The sequence below is a fragment of the Pseudonaja textilis genome, chromosome 2, assembly GCF_049901715.1.
Source record: "Pseudonaja textilis isolate UNSWEBS1 chromosome 2, rPseTex1.2, whole genome shotgun sequence".
In the NCBI taxonomy this organism is placed as follows: domain Eukaryota; kingdom Metazoa; phylum Chordata; class Lepidosauria; order Squamata; family Elapidae; genus Pseudonaja; species Pseudonaja textilis.
In genome coordinates this window covers 118,270,750-118,291,222 of record NC_141991.1, presented here as the reverse complement: position 1 = coordinate 118,291,222, position 20,473 = coordinate 118,270,750, and the positions used below count along the sequence as shown (strand labels likewise).

At 39.9% G+C, this 20,473-nt stretch overlaps 2 protein-coding genes across 11 annotated transcripts in view; one reads left to right on the top strand and one right to left on the bottom strand.

Annotated features, from left to right (window-relative positions):
* The window catches only part of ARSG (arylsulfatase G), a 104,430-nt gene that overhangs the window by 2,554 nt on the left and 81,403 nt on the right, over nucleotides 1-20,473 (top strand). The window contains exon 1 of one of the 10 annotated variants that reach the window (XM_087925037.1): nucleotides 16,355-16,632. The exons of the other annotated variants lie outside the window; for them this stretch is intronic. The gene's annotated coding sequence lies outside the window, so the exon portion shown is untranslated. Of the gene's footprint in view, nucleotides 1-16,354; nucleotides 16,633-20,473 lie in introns of those variants that run through there. 10 annotated transcript variants of the gene reach the window in all.
* SLC16A6 (solute carrier family 16 member 6) lies at nucleotides 1,102-15,672 on the bottom strand. The gene is made up of 6 exons (XM_026711198.2): nucleotides 15,083-15,672; nucleotides 11,513-11,753; nucleotides 9,963-10,106; nucleotides 9,383-9,511; nucleotides 6,282-7,103; nucleotides 1,102-5,282 (listed from the first exon to the last, which is right to left on the bottom strand). Exons 2-6 carry the CDS (start codon nucleotides 11,745-11,747, stop codon nucleotides 5,053-5,055), a joined length of 1,560 nt encoding a protein of 519 aa, XP_026566983.1. The 5' UTR covers nucleotides 11,748-11,753; nucleotides 15,083-15,672; the 3' UTR covers nucleotides 1,102-5,052.

The following is a 20,473-nucleotide window of genomic DNA, read 5'->3' as shown; positions in this document are numbered from 1 at the left end:
AGGCAAGCAAGGTGGGCTGAAGTGAGGAGAAACACCTTAAGGTCAGAATGCCACATCTGACCCAAGCAGCAAACAGGGAAGTTGGAAACAGCAAAGCTCTGTAAAACTTAATATCTAGAACTAGGGCTGAGGAAGGCACGTGACTGGGAGTTGAAAGCATATCTTAGGGCAGTAATAGTGATCCTATGACTTGGATGCCACAAGCATTCACTCAACAACTGTTCTCAGCAACTGTTCTCAAACACATTTTCCATTCTCACGTGAGATTTTTGGAGGCTGGAAGGCTGCTCAAGCATGGGGTGTGTCTTGGATAGGATACAGAGGGCTGTCAACAGAAAGTGAACACTGCATGAAGGTATTTTTGAGTGGCAGAAGTGCTGCTAGGGCTTATGCTGAGGCCTAGGTCTCTACTCCAAGCCCAGCATTGGCTTACCACTGAGTATTGCTGTTTGGAGTAACCAAGATCGGGGAAAGATAATTATTTCTCCTTTTGTTCAGGAAGTGTGTGTGAGAGAGAGGGAGAGGGGTGGGGGCAGCAGAATCTGATGATTTTCCAGATTTTTGACATGCCAAGACCAAAAGGCTTGCCATTGCTATCCTGGAAGCCATGGGTCAAACGGATAGATCCAAAGAATTGGCCAGCGGTTCCCTTAACTGGATTGGGTCTCGTGATCAGGTTTTTCTAAAATTTATGTGTGCCTTTCCATATTATGAGGAGTACTTTGAGGTTTTACAAGCCTTGTGATAGGCCAAGCAACTCTTATTGCTAGCACAAACAGTGGACAATATAAAGATGGTTTACTGCTGGTTTCCCATGTCTTCACCTCTTCCTCAGTTCATGACAGAGACTTAAATGATCCTGAGCTGTGCCTGTATTTCCCTCTGGACATCATTCCAGGTGAAACTTCAGGTATATAAAGCCTGTTAGACTTTTCCCAGCTTACCTTGGAGGGAAGCTATAATAGAGGCCAAGTAGGAGTTGATAATGGAGATTACAAATGCAATGCTAATAGTAGTTTTTTGCCAACTCAAAGAATGGGTGATAACACTATGAAAAAGACAAGTGGTGAAATTTGGAACAAAAGGTAGATTAAACCAAAATTACATTTTTCATTAAAAAAAGTTTATTGCAAAACTCATTATTTGGTAGCACTTCCAGAATCCACTAATTTACAGTACAGAATAAATCAGCATCTTGCTTCAGCCATGTTTAATCCTGATTTTGAATATCTTGTTCAGATGCATGCATTCTGATCGCACTAATATGGTATGTACATACATAGTAATATTAGATGTCAGTTACATACATTGCATTATTTAGTATTGGAAATATTTGGGCTAACATTACAGTAGAACTTCGTTAACTTGCAGAGACAACTATTTTTTCCATCTACATGTCAAGTACACAATATGCTTTTTCCCATATAGGTTGTCCTTGTTTAGTGATTGGAACTAGTTCTGGTGAAATGGTCACTAAGTAACACAGTCACTAAGGGAATCAAGTGACTGAAAGACAGGAGAGACACGGTGGTGGTGCCTTTTCATTCAGACAAAATTCTCTTATACAGGGTCTATACCCAATCTCTTCCTGCTGCCCACCTTCATATGACTGTGAGATTGCTTAAGGAAGTAATCTCTTCCTAAAGTGTATTCTCTGCCCCATGACCTCCCATAAAAGTGTTAATTGATTATAACCCTCCTGGTACCTGTTGCCTGAAACTGACCAGATCGAAATCAGTTTCACACTGAAGGGTTTTTATTGTGGTATTGCATTGATTGGGAAATGACTTTTTTAAAATTACTGTTTTATTTGCAAACAGTCATAGTTTGTCGCTAAATAAAGACTACCTGTATTATTGTAGTTTTACATTAGAATTCAAACTACAGTAATTTAGATAGCTTGAACCAGAAATGATTATTCCAAACATGGTTTTAAGATTTACATTAGTATGTCTACCTTATATTTTCTGCTTTACTAGGAATATAATAAGTATATGGTATGCTTGCTAAATAAATGGCCACTTTTATTGGCACATGCCTCATATTTTATTCCTTTATTTCCCACCAAAAATATCCAGAAAATCTAGTCATTCCCTCCTCCCAGTCTTCTCTGCAGTTTATTGAGTTTCTACTGTACACGATAAAGTGCTGAAAGTAAACAAACAATCCCAAATTGCAACATGGTTTTCAGAATTTTCCAGCAGAGACAAAATGAATTGCTTAAGATACAGGGACACCATGTCCTATGCCTAAGGGTATCTTGATGACAAAAATAAAGCATTTTACTAGAACACAGTGCAAGTAAATAGCTTTTAAGATCATGTTTTCTTGTATTATTAAGAATACCTAAAATCAGAATGCTTTAAATTTGTTGCATTGAAAATTCACCAGCATTCACAAATTTATGTCTTTACATTGTGACAGTATAGATTTTGAACTTTTTCTTTTTAGGTTGCGTTTGTTTTTTGGTAGGGGATTCTGGAAAACCCTATCAGGAGTCACAATGACCTTAATTTGTATAGTCTTACCATAATAATTGACCATACAGTGCCATTAACAATGGATTATCAAGAGACATTTTGAATCTGTACTTGTGTGTATTCAGAACCAAATTTTATTTTCTCGTTCCCCCCCTGAGTTGCTTAGTGAGAAAAAGACGTATAAAAGTGGGGTAAGCAAGCTCGTGTCACCTTTGATGTGGCTATTTGTTAAAAGTCAGTGAACAATAGTCAACATGTTGCTGCCACCTCTGTGAATTCCCTTTGTACAAAACGTACTGAAAATGGGAGATGCACAAATTGCATTTTAAAAATATTAACTTTGTTGCATTTTTCTCTGCAGGGTTACCAGATATAGCTGTAAAAAATCTGGATGACCACTAGATGACAGCCAATAGTTAGATTTAAGTATCTCTCCGCTGCCCTCCTGTGGTTAGATCAGATAACCCTCATATTTCTCCAAGGCTTAGTTTATGCAGCTGGCCCCTTTAAGACCCCAAATATGGCTTGAGGCACACTGCCCAATGGGAATTGCAAGCTAGTAGATGACTGAGGCATTAGATTATATGGTTTCACCTTTCAGTGCACTGTACTGTTAGCACAGCTGGTCATACAAATGGAATGACAAAATGTACAACCTTCATATGAAGGCACTGATGGAGCAATCAGAGCTTCTTTTTAAATCATAAAAGACCTACACATGAATGAATGTGGAAGTTAACAAAGATAAGAACAAGTCCCAAACATACAGCGTGCACCTTCTCAAGCTTGTCCATAAAGGACTTAAGCCTTCAGACATAGACCTAACTGAAAGGTGATTCATAGTATAACCAAGACAGTGGAATGTTTTCAGAATAAAAGTGGTTTTCTCCTGATTCAGCAAACTTTCACAGGTAGTCCTCGACTTAAACAACAGTTCATTTAGTGACCAAAGTTACAACATACCTGAAAAAAGTGGGTTATAACTTTTTCACACTTATGACTGTTGTAGCAGGTCCATAGTCACATGTTCAAAATTCAGACGATTGGCAACTGCCTCATGTTTATGATGGTTGCAGTGTCCCAGGGTCAGATGATCACCTTTTGCAAACTTCCGACAAGCAAAGTCATTGGGGAAGGCAGATTCACTTAACAAACATATTAACCTAACAACTGCAGTAATTCACTTAACTGTGGCAAGAAAGGTCATAAACTGAGGCAAAACTCACCTAACAAATGTCTCTCCTAGCAACAGAAATTTTGGGCTTAATTGTGGTCATAAGTTGAGGACTATCTATACTGAAACGATCAACACAATTCCATACATGCTTGAAATGTTTTACTCAATTTAATAAATCACAGCCTCCATTAGATCAGAGCAGACTCTCGAAGTCTTAACTAAATCTATAATCTGGTCGTTTCAATCTCTGAACTCCAAAACAGCACACGGTATCTTTGTTTCATTTCTTTAAAGGCACCTGTTGCAAGACTTCTATAACCATAAAAATAAGTAGGTGCACTATTATCTATTGCCTAAAAATCTACACACTAGAAATGCATCAAGACTTGGAAAGAATTCGGGGCAAATGGTTTGTTTTAAATAACAATCACAAAATAAAAATAAATAACTTTTTTAAAAATTAAAACTGCTAGAATCAGTGATTTGCCTGAACATCAAAAGGCAAGTAAGTCTTTAAAAGTACAATCCTATTCATGCACAATTAGAATTAGTCCTTCTATGCTCGATACTGTGATTTTGAATATATCTACTCGAAAAAGAAGTCTCATCAAGGCTGCGAATTTATGCACATTCAGTAGTGAATCTTGAAAAAACATTACAACATATAAATAATCATACTTAAGATTAGGCAATAATTTTTATCTGCATTTTAAGGTAATACTGTTATGAAAAGAGTAACTGGCCCTAAAATAGGACTGGTAACCTCCAAACTTTTGTGAAGTTTAACCAACTTTTAAAAAAGCACAAAAGCTATTCATTAATTCGCTAGTTAGGAGTGACAAAACTTAAGTTTTCCCCATATGTTGCTGGATTCCAATTCAAGTCGCAGGACAAGGGGAATTGGCTACTTGTTCCAAGTATAAATTCAATATCTGTTCTCCAAAACTAAAACGCAGAACAGCTATGCTTATTTGATGAAAATAAACATTTCAAGACTGTTTCATCAGATTAGTTATTTTGTGGCATTACTCCTGTGTTGTTAATTAAGAGAACATTATTTCTGGTGAGATTCTTCTCATAGGCAACAAAAAACACAGCAAACTTTAACTTCGTTGGATAAGCCATATCTGATTTTTCTTTCACCTAACACCTTGCTGCTTCGCTATGATTTGGAATTGAGTTATTATGTGTTGCTTGCTTCCCATTAATAAAAAAATTTGAATCACAACTTCATGCTCAGTAGGAGTGTGTGCATGGAATTTAACCAGTCTTCATGAAAGAATTGCTAACATGTTCACCTTTGTTGTGTTGCATTCCCTTTAATGTGTTAAGTTTTAAAAGGTGGGCTTGAGCTGACTTGTTTTTCCCCAATCTCTAAATCATGTGTTTTAAAATTCAAGCTATGCAATCACAGCCCTTTACAGAATCCTCTGTTTTCCCAAAATCAGTTTCTATAAAATCGTCCTGAGGCTCTGAGACATTCTCTTGTAGTGATTGTTTCTTTCTCTGACATGTTAAATTCTTGCAAGGCCTCAGCAAAAAAAGGAATACAGCAGCCAGCAGCATTCCAATAGCACTGGAATAGAATGCAGACCTGTAATTTTTTGTGGTATCCACTAGTAGACCTGTAAAGGAGGAAGAAAAGAGCATGTTATGAAAAACTTTAAACATAACCAGTTTACCACAATCTTTTGAAACATTTTCTTCAGATTTTCTTTCCTGAGCATGACTATATCTAATTTAAGAACCATAGGAGGACTTAATAAGTGAATCACTTAAACAACTGTGTCCCCATGTTTGAGGTTTGGGCCCATCCTAAATAGCTCAACATTGTAAACAATTCTAGAAAAGGCATTGGAGATGCTCCTTGAAGTGCAGCCGTTCAACTTACTATGTTAAAATATTGGTTAGAGGCTGGAACAAGAAGCAACATTGTTTATTAACTAACACTTAGACTTATATACCGCTTCATAAGAGTTTTACAGCTCTCAGCGAATTGCACCTAACAATTTGGCTCCTCATTTTACTGACCTCAGAAGGATAGAAGGCTGAGTCAACCTTAAGCCAGTCAGAATCAAACTCCTGGCAGTTGGCAGAATCAGTCTACAATACTGCATTCCAACCATTATGCCAAGTCTCTCTACACTGACCTAGAGTCCTTATCACACACACACAACACACACCCTATATAAGCTGAATTAAATGTTCCTTGCTCACACAAGAGCACCGTTTCCATTTTTTACTTGTTCTTCAATTGTGGTTTAGTACAGGGGTCTCCAACCTTGGCAACTTTAAAGACTTGTGGACTTCAACTCCCAGAATTCTGGGAGTTGAAGTCCACAAGTCTTAAAGTTGCCACGGTTGGAGACCCCGGTTTAGTATGTATTACCATCACAGTAGAAAGCTGCTAATATTGAGTCAGGTAATAGGTCCATATAAGGTAGAATCTGTCAATACTGGCTGGCAGTATTTCTTCATATTTTCAGGGAGGGCTTTCTTCAGCCCTACCTGATAAGGACCTATTGAACCTTGGGAAACAGGTGCAATTGTTATGGACCCCCAGCATGGGTAGTAAGTACAGAGAGAAGTAAGAAGATCTCTGAAATTGGACGGCTTAACATTACCTGCAAGGGGTGGTCCAGCCAACCCTGATAAGCTTTGAATAAATACATAGACCCCTGCAGCAGATGCCATCCTCTCAATGCCAACGACATCGTCTTCAGCCAGCATTGGAATGTGTGTGCCCGCTACTGTCCCGAGCATGAATCCAAAGAAAATGCTACACATCATTAGCCCCCAAAATTCGTAGGCAAGGGGGAAGGCAAAAAGGGCAACGTCCAGAAGTATGACACAAATGAGCTCAATGTAAATTTTTCTGATGGGCTTTTTGTTGAGGAGCCAACCTGCGCCGATTCTACCAAAGACCTCAGCAATTGCCATGGCTGAGAGAATGTAAGCAGAGCAGTCCTTGCTGATGCCAAGGCTCATGCTGAGAGGAATTATGTATAGCGAGGGAGCAAAGAATCCCAAAGTAGCAAACAGACCAAAAAGCGCATAACAAATAAAACTGCAGTCTTTCAACACAGAGAAGTCTAGGAGTTTGGGCTTGGGTTCCTTGGTAGGAATGCTACTACTGGCTATGAACCTCTCCGTGTTTTCCTTTGGTTCTTCACTTTTAGGTTCCAAGTTGGCATCTCTAGGTATGTTTTGAGGTGTAGTTATTTCTACTCCCGAGTCAATGGAGTCTATTGAGGTGTGCGTCTGTTCATTTTCAAGCATGTACTTTGTCTCTCTTTGCTGTTCCGCCGGTGATACTTTCACTGTTTCTTGTGCTATGATTGTAATGGGCCGCAGCAGCAATCCACAGGCAGTGATTCCAAGCTGCAGTAGACCAACAAACAAGAGGCTGGCTCTCCAACCAAAGTATTCCTTTGAAGCAGTGATAGCTATAGCATAGGAAAAAGTAAAATATAGGTATGAACTTGGAAAACAGTCGTGTTTATAATAGTAAGTCCAAATTTTGTCACAGTTGCACTCATGGACTTTAGGGACAGGCATAGAATTCTTGGCTAACTTTTTGGGGGGGACATGGATCGCTTAAGCATGAGAAACGGAAAAGTAAACTACAAAATGGATTTTTATACCAAGTGTTTCTTTGCCCAGGTAAGCTTTGGTGCCGCTGAACTTTAGCACATATTAGACAGGAAGATATATGCTTCTTTCACCTTAGGGAAAATGGGATCAAATGTAGTTCTTTTACTTTTCCAAATCTATACTCTGTGAAACTAAAAACAGTGTCTTCCTCCACCATGATGGAATGAGTTATCCACAATAGATACGGGAGCTAAGACAGAAGAGGGAGACACTTAAGTATGGGCAAAATGAAGGTTCTGGCATGGAGGAGGGCTGAACGCACATTTCATTTTAGCACGTATAGTAGGCCTGATGAATTCTAGTAGCCTACTAGAATTGCATCAAGTCATTTAGACATGCTAAGATCCCAGGGTTTGAATTTCAGATACGTTGGGTTAATCTTCCAGATAACCACGTCGCCAGCCTTTTTTACTATTAATAACTGCGGTTGGAATTGCAACTCAGCTTTATTTTTAGCTTGGAAATTTTGCAGAGTTTTATGTCATTTTACTCTGCTTACTGAAAAAAATAGTAGCAAGGTGAGAACATGCTCTATAGAAATCCGAGCTCATGTCTAGAATAACGAAGGATTCAAATCATGTCCCTAATTACAAATTTAAGCACAAACCTCCTCTTACAGCATCTTTTTTTTAATATTCCCAATGTAAAGATCTGGATATCCCTCCTCTCATCCCGCCCTATTTTTCTGACTCTCCCTCCCCACACTTCTTACTTAGCAGGTGGTGTGAATTTTCTAAAGACTGGAAAGAAGTTCTAATTACGTGGAATATAATGAATGGACTGATCTCTGACTCTTAATGAAAACAGCATGCATTCCGAGAACTTGCTACGCTTTTCTAGAAAATGTGTTTGAAGTTGAGAATACGATTAAATTTATATCCTGTCTCTTTGCAGGATCTCCAATAAGAGTATATAGCACTCTTCCCTCCTAATTCACCCCACAACAATTCTATGATGTATGTTGGGCTGAAAATCAGTGACTGGCCCACCAAGTAGGCTTCTACTGCTGACAGTAGCCTAAATTTTGCATCTATAATAACTTGCACTATTACATAGCTGTTCGTTTTGTTTTTAGTGCCTTCAGATCAGTCCTGATTGCTGGTGACTTCACGGACCACCTCATACAACTTTCTTAGCAATATTTTCAGAAGTAGTTTGCCAATGACTTCTTCCTAGAGCTGAGAGAAACTGACTAGCCTCAAGTCATCCAGCTGGCTTCATGCCTAAGGCCCAACAAGAACTCCTGGTTTCCTAGGTCCTAGTCTAATGCTTTTACCCACTAAATCAAGATGGCCCTCAATTGTCTATTTGCTTCTTGACAACATAGTGTCGATGTTTTTGAAGCATGATTTAATGGAATAAGCCGAGTTTTGCTCAAATGAAAAATCCATGGCTTTTATTATGTCTGGCAGAACTATATGATCTTTAAGAACTTAGCTAGAAATGTTGCATTTGGAAAACGATTAAGATCGTAATACTTTCTCCATCATTGATCTCTTTTTCTGCTATATTACAAAGTAACCCAAAGAGGAACATTAATTTTGAGTTGTACATTCTCTACAACAGGGATCCTCTACCTCTGGCAATGTACCAATACTGGTCTATGGTCTGTTGGGAACAAGGCCGTGCAAGCAGACTAACAGACTAAGCCTAATCTGCATATGCATGAGATCCAAATTGCACACATGAAACCGTCCCCCCTCCCCTCAGCATCCTTTCTGTGGAAGACAATTTTTCTTTAGAAACTGGTTCTTGGAGCCAGAAAGGTTGGGGACTGCTGCTCTACAATTAATGTATTTGTAAATTGAAACTAAAAGTGTAACACAGGGGTGTCAAACACAAGTGGCATTGATCTGGCCACACACACACATGCCCTCCCCCCCCCAAAGTCAAACACAACTCTAATGTGGCTCTCAATGAAATCAAGTTTGACATCCCTGGTGTAACATGTTCCCCTGTCCCCAAGGGAAGCTAGGTTTCGGCAGGACTATGTTTTGATATATTCATATCAAAGGCAGAAAGAAGTATAAGATACCGCTATGTCAGAAAAAGCAAGAAATGTGTTTTTTACCTGGTGCAAAAGAAAAAACGGCAAAACATTCTCCTGTAGAAGCCACAGCAGTGACCAATGAGCGCTTTTTGTCAAAATACTGAGACAGAATGGTAACAGTTGGAAGAAAGGCAAAACAGTATCCTAAACCTGTGAATAAATGCCAAATGTTAATATAAAGCTGTTATTCTCCTGCAGGATCGGAAATATTTATTTTCCTCAACTCTTTTTTTTTTTTAATTATTCACTCAGGACATACTGTTTGCCACCAATAATTTGCCTTGAAATTCTGACATGTTTTGCTAATTCTTATTAACAGGTGTAGTTTTTCAAATAATTAGAATGCATCATGATACATTTCCCATAATAAACTCTCAAAAGGTACCCTTGCTCTGTCACTGGGCAAGGGGGCTGAAAATCCAGGTCTGCCTGTGATGGCGTTAACAACCAGGGTCACTCAGCAGAACTGAGAACTAGGCAGATTTTCCTGTTTCCAAGCTATCTCGGCCTCTTCATACAAGAGCTATTTCTACTGCTTGAATGTAAACATTCTTGTGGAGAATTATTATGATAGCTCAAAATTTCTTTAAAAGAAACTTACCCGAAACTATGCCAATTGAGATGTACATTTCAACCAGAGTACGTGCAAAGGAAGCGGCAACCATTCCACTACAGACCAGTAGCCCTCCGAACGCCACCACCAGACGATGACCAAAACGATTAGCTACAACTGTAGAAAGAGGAGCTGCAAAAAGAATGAAGATTTAATTGTTTATATCTCTTTGCAGACCAGAATACTGGAACCCAACGTATGTACTTTGGTTTGCAGGGTCCTCTAAATCTCTCTTCCCTTTATAACACCTTGTATCCAACAGCCAGGAACATGGTAACATATAAGTCACTGGTTCAGTGAGTCAAACTTCCAGGCACCAGTAATTTACTTCTGATTACCTTAATTTTACTCTATTAGAGCGGTCCCAAGTGGTATGTCATACATATACATGTTTACATAACGTATGATAACCAGTCTAGTAGTAAGAGTTACAGCACCACGCTAAAAACTGGGAGATTGGGAGTTTTAGTCCTGTCTTAGTCACAAAGCCAATTGGTGATCTTGGGCCAGCCACTTTCTCTCAGCCCTAGGAAGGAGGGAAACCATTTTTGAAAAACCTTGCCAAGAAAAATGCAAAAACAAGTCCAGACAGTTGCCAGTGACTCAAAGAAACTAATATAAATCACCCCCTCACTATATATATTTCGTTAATAAGTCCATACTGGCAAATTGGCAGGCATTCCAGGTTTCAACAGAGGAACCCTATTTCTCAGATCCCATCAGGTGACATGCATGGTTTGATTAATAGGTAACCAAAATATGCCAACTCTGCAGGATCAAACAGGATAGGCGGATACTATGCAGGATGGTCTCTCAAATATGTTTGTAAACTTGAATTAAGCCATCATCTAGAAGAGTTATTAAACATAATTGTAAATCAATGTATACAGAATGCAATCCTTAATTGTTCTAGTATTCCTTTCAGAATCCTCTTATTGAAAGACAAGAGCTGGTTTGACTGAGTAATCTCACTTGGGATAAATAAATGTCATCCTTACTTACTGGCTGCAATCGGAATTGGCAAATCTGTCATTAAGTGACATGGTTGTTAACCTGAAACATCATAACCACCCCAGATTTACAGCAGTCCCACAGTGGTTGTTAAGTGAATCACTATGGGTTGTGAAGCACAAACAACCACCTGATTACGACTTACTGTTGGCTTTCTCACTGGCTTTGCCTGGTGGAAGCCAGCTGTGAAGATTGTAAATAATGACCACAGGATGTTCTGATGCTTATAATAAATGCATGCTGGTTGTTACATGCCCAAATCACGACCACTTTGCTGCAGGGAATGGTGCAAGGGCTGCAAGTTTAAGGACCGACTGTAATTATCGCTGATGTTCAAGGTTGTTCTAAGTTTGAATGATTACTAAACAAGTGGTCATTGAATGACCACCGATAGTATAACTAAGCCTTATGCTGGGTAGGGCCCCTTTATTAAGCCCACTGAAAACACAGGTCTTAAGTCATAGGTACCCATGTATAAGACCAGGATTGTAAGACTTCATATAACCCTTATCTAAGTATGCGCTTACCTGTAAACGTAAGTACAAATACACATATTGAGATTATCCACGCTATCCTGCTGTTGCTTTCATTGAAACATTCCACTAAGTCAGTAAAGAAGACCCCAAAGGACTTGATAATGCCATACGTCAAGGCTTCCACAAAGAAGAAGGCGAAAGCCACAATCCATCCCCATCCTCCATCAGGCACTTTAGTATAAACATTTGGGGTAAAGCATGACATTATGGTGGTTTTTACAGACATTTTGATCTGGAATAGAAAAGATGATAAAATTGAGATATCTTCTAAAAACACAAGACACATGAGATTCACTTGTTAAAACATGAGGAATTAAGTGTGAAATAAATATTAAAAATGTAGTTCCCCCTAGACTGTAAAGAGTTGAAGTAAATCTCATCATAAATTATGATATCATCTTGTAGGGCTAGTTTAACCTCTAAACCCAAAATATATTTCATCATAAGAACCATTCTAGAAACAGCAATTAAGGAGCAGATGAAAATATAATAGAGGGCACTTCTGGAGGTAAAAAAGAATCCGCGATGACTCCAAAGCTGTAGTGAAAAGAATCTTGTACTGTATTTGCAATCTGCTCTTGAGGCTGATTCTGATTAAATCCAAGCCTATCTTGCTGTTAGAGGTGTTGTCTTCATAGTTGAAAATGCTGAACCATCCATATGATGATTTTAAATGTTCCTGGTTCTGCTTTTTCAAGTCAGTTTTGACTCCTGGTGATTTCCCGGACAAGTCACTGCAGTTTTCTTGGCAAGGTATCCAAAGTGGTTCTTGTTTCTTCTTCCTCAGACTGAGATAGAGACTCGCCCAAGAAAACCCCAACTGCTTTTGTGCTTAAGGCAGAACTAGAATTTCATGGTCTCCCAGTTTTTAGCCTTAACCATTACATCAAACAGGTCCTTTTTAAGCACTAGAACAGCCTATACAGCCTATACTATATACTTAATTCTTGAGTTACAGCTATAATTTAGGTCCAGTTAGGGTTATAAAGCAAATCATCATACGACTGGAGCCAGTTTTACCTTTTTTTAATGGTGGTCATTAAGCAAATATGCCTGTCATTAAGGGAAGCCACTGTTTACTGTGGGGTGCTTTTTGCTGGAAATTGGAAGTAAACTTTGGTTTTGGGCAAAAATGACATAAATCAGTCACATGATTGTGGAGCGCTGCAAACAGGTGCAAATATGGACAGACTGCTGGGGCTTAAAATGCAGTCACATGACCTGGGGAGATTTGGATGAATGTTGGAACTGGATTCCAACCATTTTTTGGGAGGAGGGTAGGTCCCGTCAGAACTTTGATCATAAATCAAGCCCTACACAGTACAGATGACTGTTGGATACTGTGTACGGGACTACCTATATGCAGGCAGCGATTGCTGATGCTCAAGGCACTTGATAACTCAATAAAAGCTCCCTACCTTGTGCACTCTAAAACAGTCAAGCAGGCCTGAAAAAGTTCTTTGTGCTGATACTTTTGTGTACTCCCAGGTTAATGCCACGCCACATAACCTTTGAGTAGTTCTAACAGCAGTGCTTTCTGAAACAATTAAAATGTTCTAATTCAATATCTCAATATGATGAAGTCAGAATTTGTATCACTAAAGTATATTTTCTCAATGGAGTGCAGAGCAACTTTCGGTGTGTGTGTGTGTGTGTGTGGAGAGGAGAATCAAGATAGTAGAGTTTTGCCAAACTTCATAGCAAAAGTAATAAAGTCACTGACTTCTTGGACCATCCATCTTTATTCCAGGATTCTTGCAGTGTAAGGATTTGCAAAAAGCTATGGGCAGGTATCTTAAGCTGTTGCAATTGCCAATCATTCTTTAGCTGTTGAGTCACTTGGAAACATTTATACATACAAAGTTTTGCTTTAGTCCCAGTTAACAGTTTCAAGCTTGACAAAATCTAAATAGGCAATTCTGTATCCTCGATACACAAGATTTTTGTGTACATACTATTACTGTAATATTATGTGCTAGTATATACTGTACTCTATTGTACGGAACAAATTCCCTGATGTCACAGATAGCTTAATTATATACAGTGAAATATATCTAACTGCTTAAGTGTGCTAAATTGCATGTGAGATATGTTTAGGGGAAAGTTAGCAATTAGAAAAAGTAATTTAAAGTATGTAATAAAGAGTTTTAAATGTTTGTAGGAAAACATTTCTTTATTAGGAGTTTTTATGTCAAATGCTTTTTGAAATTAATTTCTTTTGTCAAATAATTCCTGAAATATATGTTGTATAACAGAGGAAGGATTTTAAAATTTGGTTTGGGAGAGGCAATTTTAAAAAACCGTTTTTAAACATTCATCAAATCACTTATGCTTTAGTCCAAAGGCACTGCTTATGCCATTTTAAAGCTAATTAGTTATACAGGGTTTTAACATGTTAATTAAAATAGGTAAAAATTATACAGAAAGCAGAAAGGGCAGTCAGTAATTATTTTTGTCAGCTTGCCATACGAAGGTGCTTTTGAAACCATAAGACTGGACTATTTGTGCCTGATGACTTCAGATTTGGAAGAATATAAGAACAGAAGAGATATCTAATATGTCAGGAATCTGTGTAAAGACAGCAAAGTAACTTTTGTTACTATAACACTTAATGCAGACCAGGCAGAATTATTGTATTAATAGTCCTACCTGGTTTGCATTAGATTACATGTATGTGGTGGTATGTTAAGGAGTGTATGTAACAAATCCTACAGCAAAATCAAATGTTAAAAGAATTGAATTTTTTTTTTCAAATTTGGGGCAGAAAGAAAAGTTAAAGCCTTTCTGTAATTTGAGTCGTAATACAATAATCCATACAAAGCATTGCTTATGTGAGATCTTGATCAAATCCTGTCTAAAGCCCGGCACAGGACAGGTTCCAATATTAGTTTCATTTGTTTCTGGAGAATATGTATTGTTCGGTCCTGTCTATGCTATTTCTGCTTAAACATTGTACTTCGTTTAAGCCTTCCCGGTCGCTGCTCAGAAAAGCGCAGCTTGAAAGAGGTGTGAGATCCAAGGGCTTTGTTTAGCGGAGATGCGACGCTTGCAGAATTCAATAGAGCGGAACAGAATTTTTAGCGGCCACGTTGCGCCATGCGGTTATCCTCAATCCGGTTTAAAGCGCATTTGATAGAATGCAAATCTGCGCTGTTCTTTTGCCTTGCATAAATAAATCATACAAAGCTTTTTTTCCTTTAAAGACCGGGAGGGGGGGGAAGAGATCTATTTTATAAGCAAGGTTTTTCTTTTTAAATGTTTTCTTCCGAATGGAAGAATAACCTCTCGTTGCCGGCTCCCCAGTCCACGCGATGTATGTAGAGCGTGGGAAGTGACCACTCTCCGCACGAAGGCCCAGGACTGCATCTTCCATCTCTCGTGCAACCTTCAAGGCAGAGTTCCACCACTTTTTTTTCCCCAATCGGATCCTCTGCTCTCCCTTTCTTTCAGAGAGGCGGATGCTCTTTTCGATTAAAACAATAAGTAACGTGTTTTTGTTTTTGTTTTTAAAAAAGCAACAGCAAGACAACCAAACTTGTGCCCAGAAGAAAAGTCACTTACCAGGTCAGTAGATGATGTTGCTGCTGCAACTTGGGGAGAGAAAGGTGTGGAAGAAAAAGGATTCCCCCCCAAGCTGCAGAGAAAAGCACCTTTGGCCTATGACCTGGTCAGCAACATGCTGAGGCGGCGACTGGAACACCCGACCCTTCGCCCTCAGTAGCACGAACCAAAAAGACCCGGCTCCAGAAGGCGCGGGAAGGGGGCTGCAGTCGCTTCAGACTTATACTCCTGACCCCCCGTTGGAAAAGGTGGAGCCTGCCCTGCACCTAAAATAGATTCCCTTCGTCCGGAAAGAGCGGCCGGGAGTCTGGCTCGTTATCCGATGCTAGGCTCCCGCTGCTGGTTTTGCCAAGGCTGCCCCATGGCCAGCCGGCTCCTCCTTCGCTCCTGGAGTTTAGGAAATCTCTCTATATATACCGGCTCGAGCCGGTCTTTACCGGCGGATCTGGCGCGCGCTGTAACTCGGCAGCGCCATGTGCGCGCCGGAACCCGGTTTTGCAATTGCAATTGCAGCAGCTGAAGAGTGAGCGGGCGGGCCGGCTTCCGCGCGCTCTGAAGGGAAGCGCGCGCCGGGCAGCCGCAGGAGCCGCGACCTGAACCGAGTATAAAGTGAGAGACGAGGCGGCAAGGGAAGGGCGGAGTGGTTGAGCTTCATTTGGAGAGTGGACGGGCTCTGCCACGTTTGCTTCCATTCATGACACCTTCCCCCCCCCCCCACCCTTTTCCTCATAACGCCATAAAACTGATGTAATTCGCCTAAGCCGCAAAGAGATGACTTTCCCCGTCCCTTCCCCCCACCCCAATTTGGTTTCTCTTCAAGAACCAGCCTCGAGGTAGAGCTCGAAAAAAAAACAACCCCATTTCCCCGGCTAGTAATGTATACTCTAAAAAAGGCACTATGTGAACTCCCCACCCCAAATTCATCGAGGCTGAACATCTTCATGCAAAAGGAAGCTGCGCTGCGCCGCTTGGAATCCATAGTTTAGTTTTCATGTCCCCGAAAACTCATCTCGGTTAGAGGAAGTCCCTCGCGTGAGACTCCTGCCCAAGTTCAACAGTTCTCTGTACTGTTAAAGGCACCATCTCCCACCTCCCCCACTTTTGCATGGTTTTCGTTACGGCGGTTTGGGGTGGTCGCCTGTGGCGGAGGGGGGAGAGCAACAAGGGGAAATTCCCTTCGCGTATTACACGAGGATTGTAAGCGCGGGCGACGGCGGAGGAGCCTCTCGCTTAAAAGTCTACCTCAGCGCCCCATTCGCAGGAAGGTCACTTAAGGTAAACTGCAGCAGGGAGCGCAGTTTCGTCTTGCGGAAGGCATCCGCACGAATTTCTTCTTCGGCAGCATCGGCATCTTTTCAACGAAGGAGAAATGGCAAGATTTACTAAATAATTCCTCCCCCGAAGAGGCATGGACTTAATCAACTGAGTCCCAAGCTTTGCCGCTCGAGGCCCTGGCGGCAAACAGGACTCAGACCAGGAAACTGAAAAAGCAACGAAGCCGTCCGAATGGACCCGTCTGGTTCTCAGACCGAAGTCCGGCTCCCTAAATGGTATCCAAGTAGTTATTTGCGACTTCGCAGTTGGAAATTCTTGGTGTGAACGAAACTTAGCGAAGGGGGAGAAAAAATTGCCACACTGAAGTCACGCTGATCGGCTGGAGAGTTGACGGCTTTCCTTGGGATCCCTGTACTTCAGAGTTTGCATTTCCCCCACAGCTTTTAAAGAAGCGCCGTCTTAATTGCTGAGGCAAGGTTCTTAAAAGAGGAGGGGGGGGGGAGAGACTCGGGTAGCGCCCCCTAGCGGTCGGTCTGCCTTGGCAGAAGGGTTCCCGGGCGCGAGCCTCAGCGCGCTCTTGCTTTCGCGGCGGCGCGAGCTTCTTTTCCCAGGTTTAAGCTTGCGCTGCCGCGGCTACCGCTAGAGCCGATCCGGGCAGAACAGGTTTCTGCCAGTTTTGGGTGTGTGTGTGTCTGGCTGCTGTTAGATGCTGTTACATGCATTAGAGACTCTTAATCTCCCGAAAGCCGAGCTGTCCTAGTTACAACGGATGGTACTCGGTAGACTGGCGGTGCATGCGAGCGAGCAGTATCCTTTTACAGAAATAGAAGTCGCCGCCGCCGCAGCCGCCGCCTCCCCTCCCCGAGTTGGCAGTGTGCAGTCTTTAACAAACTAAGCTTGGGTTTCTTCTGTTTTTCCCCTTTTGGTCTAGAAGAGGAGAATGTCCGTCCCCCGTCCCCCATGCTATGAGGTCTCTTTAACGGCTCCCGAAGATGATTTTTGCTGAGTTATTACAACTGTTTGTTAACGCTAGAGTCACTGATGGCTGCTGCGAGTTTCTTCACTGACCCACGTGTGAAGTTCCTGCATACAACCTAAAATTCACTTGAATGGTAAATTTTAAAGGATACCGCAAAGCGAGGTTGCTCCAAAAATGCATAATTACAGTATTTCTACTTTCTACAGCAGCAAAAGAGTTTTTTTTCTTTCCCGTTCGGGTTCGCTTGTAGAGGTCCGGACAGACCGAAAAGCAGAGGCTATGTAATATGCATTTAGAGTGTTCACATATACTGGCCAACTAGTCTTTGAGGAAATACCATTCAATAATAATAACAAAAAAAAAACCAAAGAAAATACTCAAAATATTCTTGATTGTTTTTAAAGGTCCAATAGAGCTCAGTTAAATACAATAAAATTTGGATTAGGGATGAAGTCATTTCTGTCTTACTGTAATGCAATTTGGATGTCACTTTAGCAACCAGAAACTCAAGGAAAGTTACAACAATTCTCTCTGCCATACTGGAAGCTAGATATTGGTTAAGATGGGTGGCCATGTAAATCTTTTAAATAAATGTTTATCCTAAGTATGAATGTTCACTTAGAAATTAGTTTTAATAGATTCAGTGAAGTTTGCATTGAAATCAGTTTCAGATTCTTTGTAATTAGCTTTTTTTAAAACTGCAATTCTGGTTGCAACTGGTTTCTTCAGCTCAGATAAATTTGGAAGGCTGGGAGAAAACTAACAGAAGCCAAATGGGTAAGGCATTCCAGCTTAGAACAGTGTGTTTAGAGTCATTTTAAAGCATAATGTACCTAACAGTTCATTGGAGTTTGAGAGCCCTGGAAGATGTCATTACTTTGTGTGAGCTAAACACTGAAATGAACTTTCCCAGTCAAGTATTCTTCACATGTCTTGGGACTGAAGTGCTTGGAAGATTTAACCAGCACTTCTGTGTGCTGGGATCCTATTAACTGTTACGTCACATCTGGAGTGGGACAGGTTGGAGAAGGCTCCTTTAAGTGAATTTCCTAACTGGAAAAAGTATTTCTGCAGAATCTGAATTTTATTAAATATATTTATATTTAAATATATTAAAATGTTAAATAAATAACATAAAAAGATTGGTTATAGGAATTGTTTTTTATGGGAATAATATTCTACTTCCTCTCCCCAAATTTATTTCAGCATTACTCTTGATTCTCTCAATCTGTCTTCACAACATTCCTGTGAAGTTGGGATAATATTAACTATCCCCTAAATAAGCTGAGAATTTGAAGCTTTGTCTCTCCAATCTGCATCCTAACTGCTGTATGGGAAGAACATAGATAATATTTTTAATATGCAGCTGCAGGAAAGCAGTTGCTGTCCAGAATCCCCAAGGATTGGGGCATGAATAGAATTTGATTTAAGATCTCTAGCCTTTGTCTCTCATGGTTACATCAACAAACCTGAAAGACTGATTGCACATGTTTATTCAGTTTCTGGAAAATAACACCTTTTGGCCAGATAAGCTGTTTGTACCGTTTGCATGACGCTATAAGACCATTTTTTGTTTCTGCATGTTGTTTTTTTTCTTTTTAAAAAACAGATCTTTTTACAAATTTTGATTACAACAGTAATAAAAACTACAGTTAGAGAAGAAGAAAATCAAAAGGAAAAAAATAAGTGCAGGAAAGAAAGATAGAATAAAGAAAAATATATAAAGAATGACTTCCAACCTTCATCACAACAAGGATAAACAAATGTAATAATTCTAAATCCCCTTTAAAGTTACAAACATATCTTTTTCTGGCTCTTCCTTTGTCTATAAGCAAATTGATAAAACATCAACTTTTCAGTCCTGGTGTCAGCAGAAAGTCCCTAAAGAATTTTGCAAAACAAAATAAAGTTTTACATTAACCTTGATCAAATAAACCAACTTTATATTTCTACCTTTTACTTCTAGCAGTCTTAATCTTAAATTCAATCAAACATTGTAGGATTTTATTTCTCTTAAATTCTTCCTTATCCCATTTCACGTATTTCTTCAAGGCTTTAACAAGCCTCTTTCCTAAATCTTAATAAAATATTTTCCAGGTCATTATCTTAGCTTATCACTTCCCTTTTAATTTTTAAAACTTCAGATATATTTTGTATATACAGTAAAGAATTCTTTCCCAAATTGTCCTCTTGGCCTGTCATTTGTAGGCTCATTTTCAGTACTTTGTTTTGTCAGATAACACTTTTGGGACATAATCCATCCTTAGAAGCAGTTATTACTGATAGTGTTGATCATGACTCCATCCTTGTAATAAGCTTGTAATCTTTTTTTCTTTTTTACTTGTAATCTTAAATCTTCTCTAGTGTGCAGTTTCTAAAATCATAAACTTCTCTTTCTTATAACTTAAAATAATCAGGATAGTCAAAATAAATCTGTTTCCCATGAAAATATATTTATTTTTAATAATAAATTACAAAGTCATAGTAAAAGTCAATATTCCAAATTTATCTGAACCAAATTTATTTTGATCCATTTATATATGAGATTCTAGAAAAAGTACAGAGAAGAGCAACCAGGATGATTAGGGGACTGGAGACTAAAACATACAAAGAACGAATACAGGAACTGGACTTGGCTAGTCTAGTGAAGAGAAGGACCAGGGGAGACATGATAGCAGTTTTCCAATATTTAAGGGGCTGCCACAGAGAGGAAGAGGTCAAGCTATTTTCTAAAGCACCTGTTAGCCAGACAAGGAACAATGGATGGAAACTGAACAAGGAGAGATTTAACTTGGAAATGAGAAACTTTCTGACAGTGAGAATGATCAACTTGTGGAACACCTTGCCTTCGGAAGTTGTGGGAGCGTCATCACCTGAGACTTTCAAGAAGAGATTGGACTGCTGGAGCGCCCCGAGCCGGCTGGTTTCGGGGCTAAGCCACCCTGTAGAGGTGGTGAAGAGGGGGGAGACTGCCAGCAGCTGCATCTCTCCTCCTCAGCTGGCCATTACTCCCTTTCCTGAAGGCAGCTACAGCGGTGGTCAGAAATGGCCACCTCAAAGAAGAACTCAACCAGAAAAGAATGTGCAGGAGGAAGATAAGAGAAAGTTTTGGTTGACCGGGTTAAACTGTAAAAGCA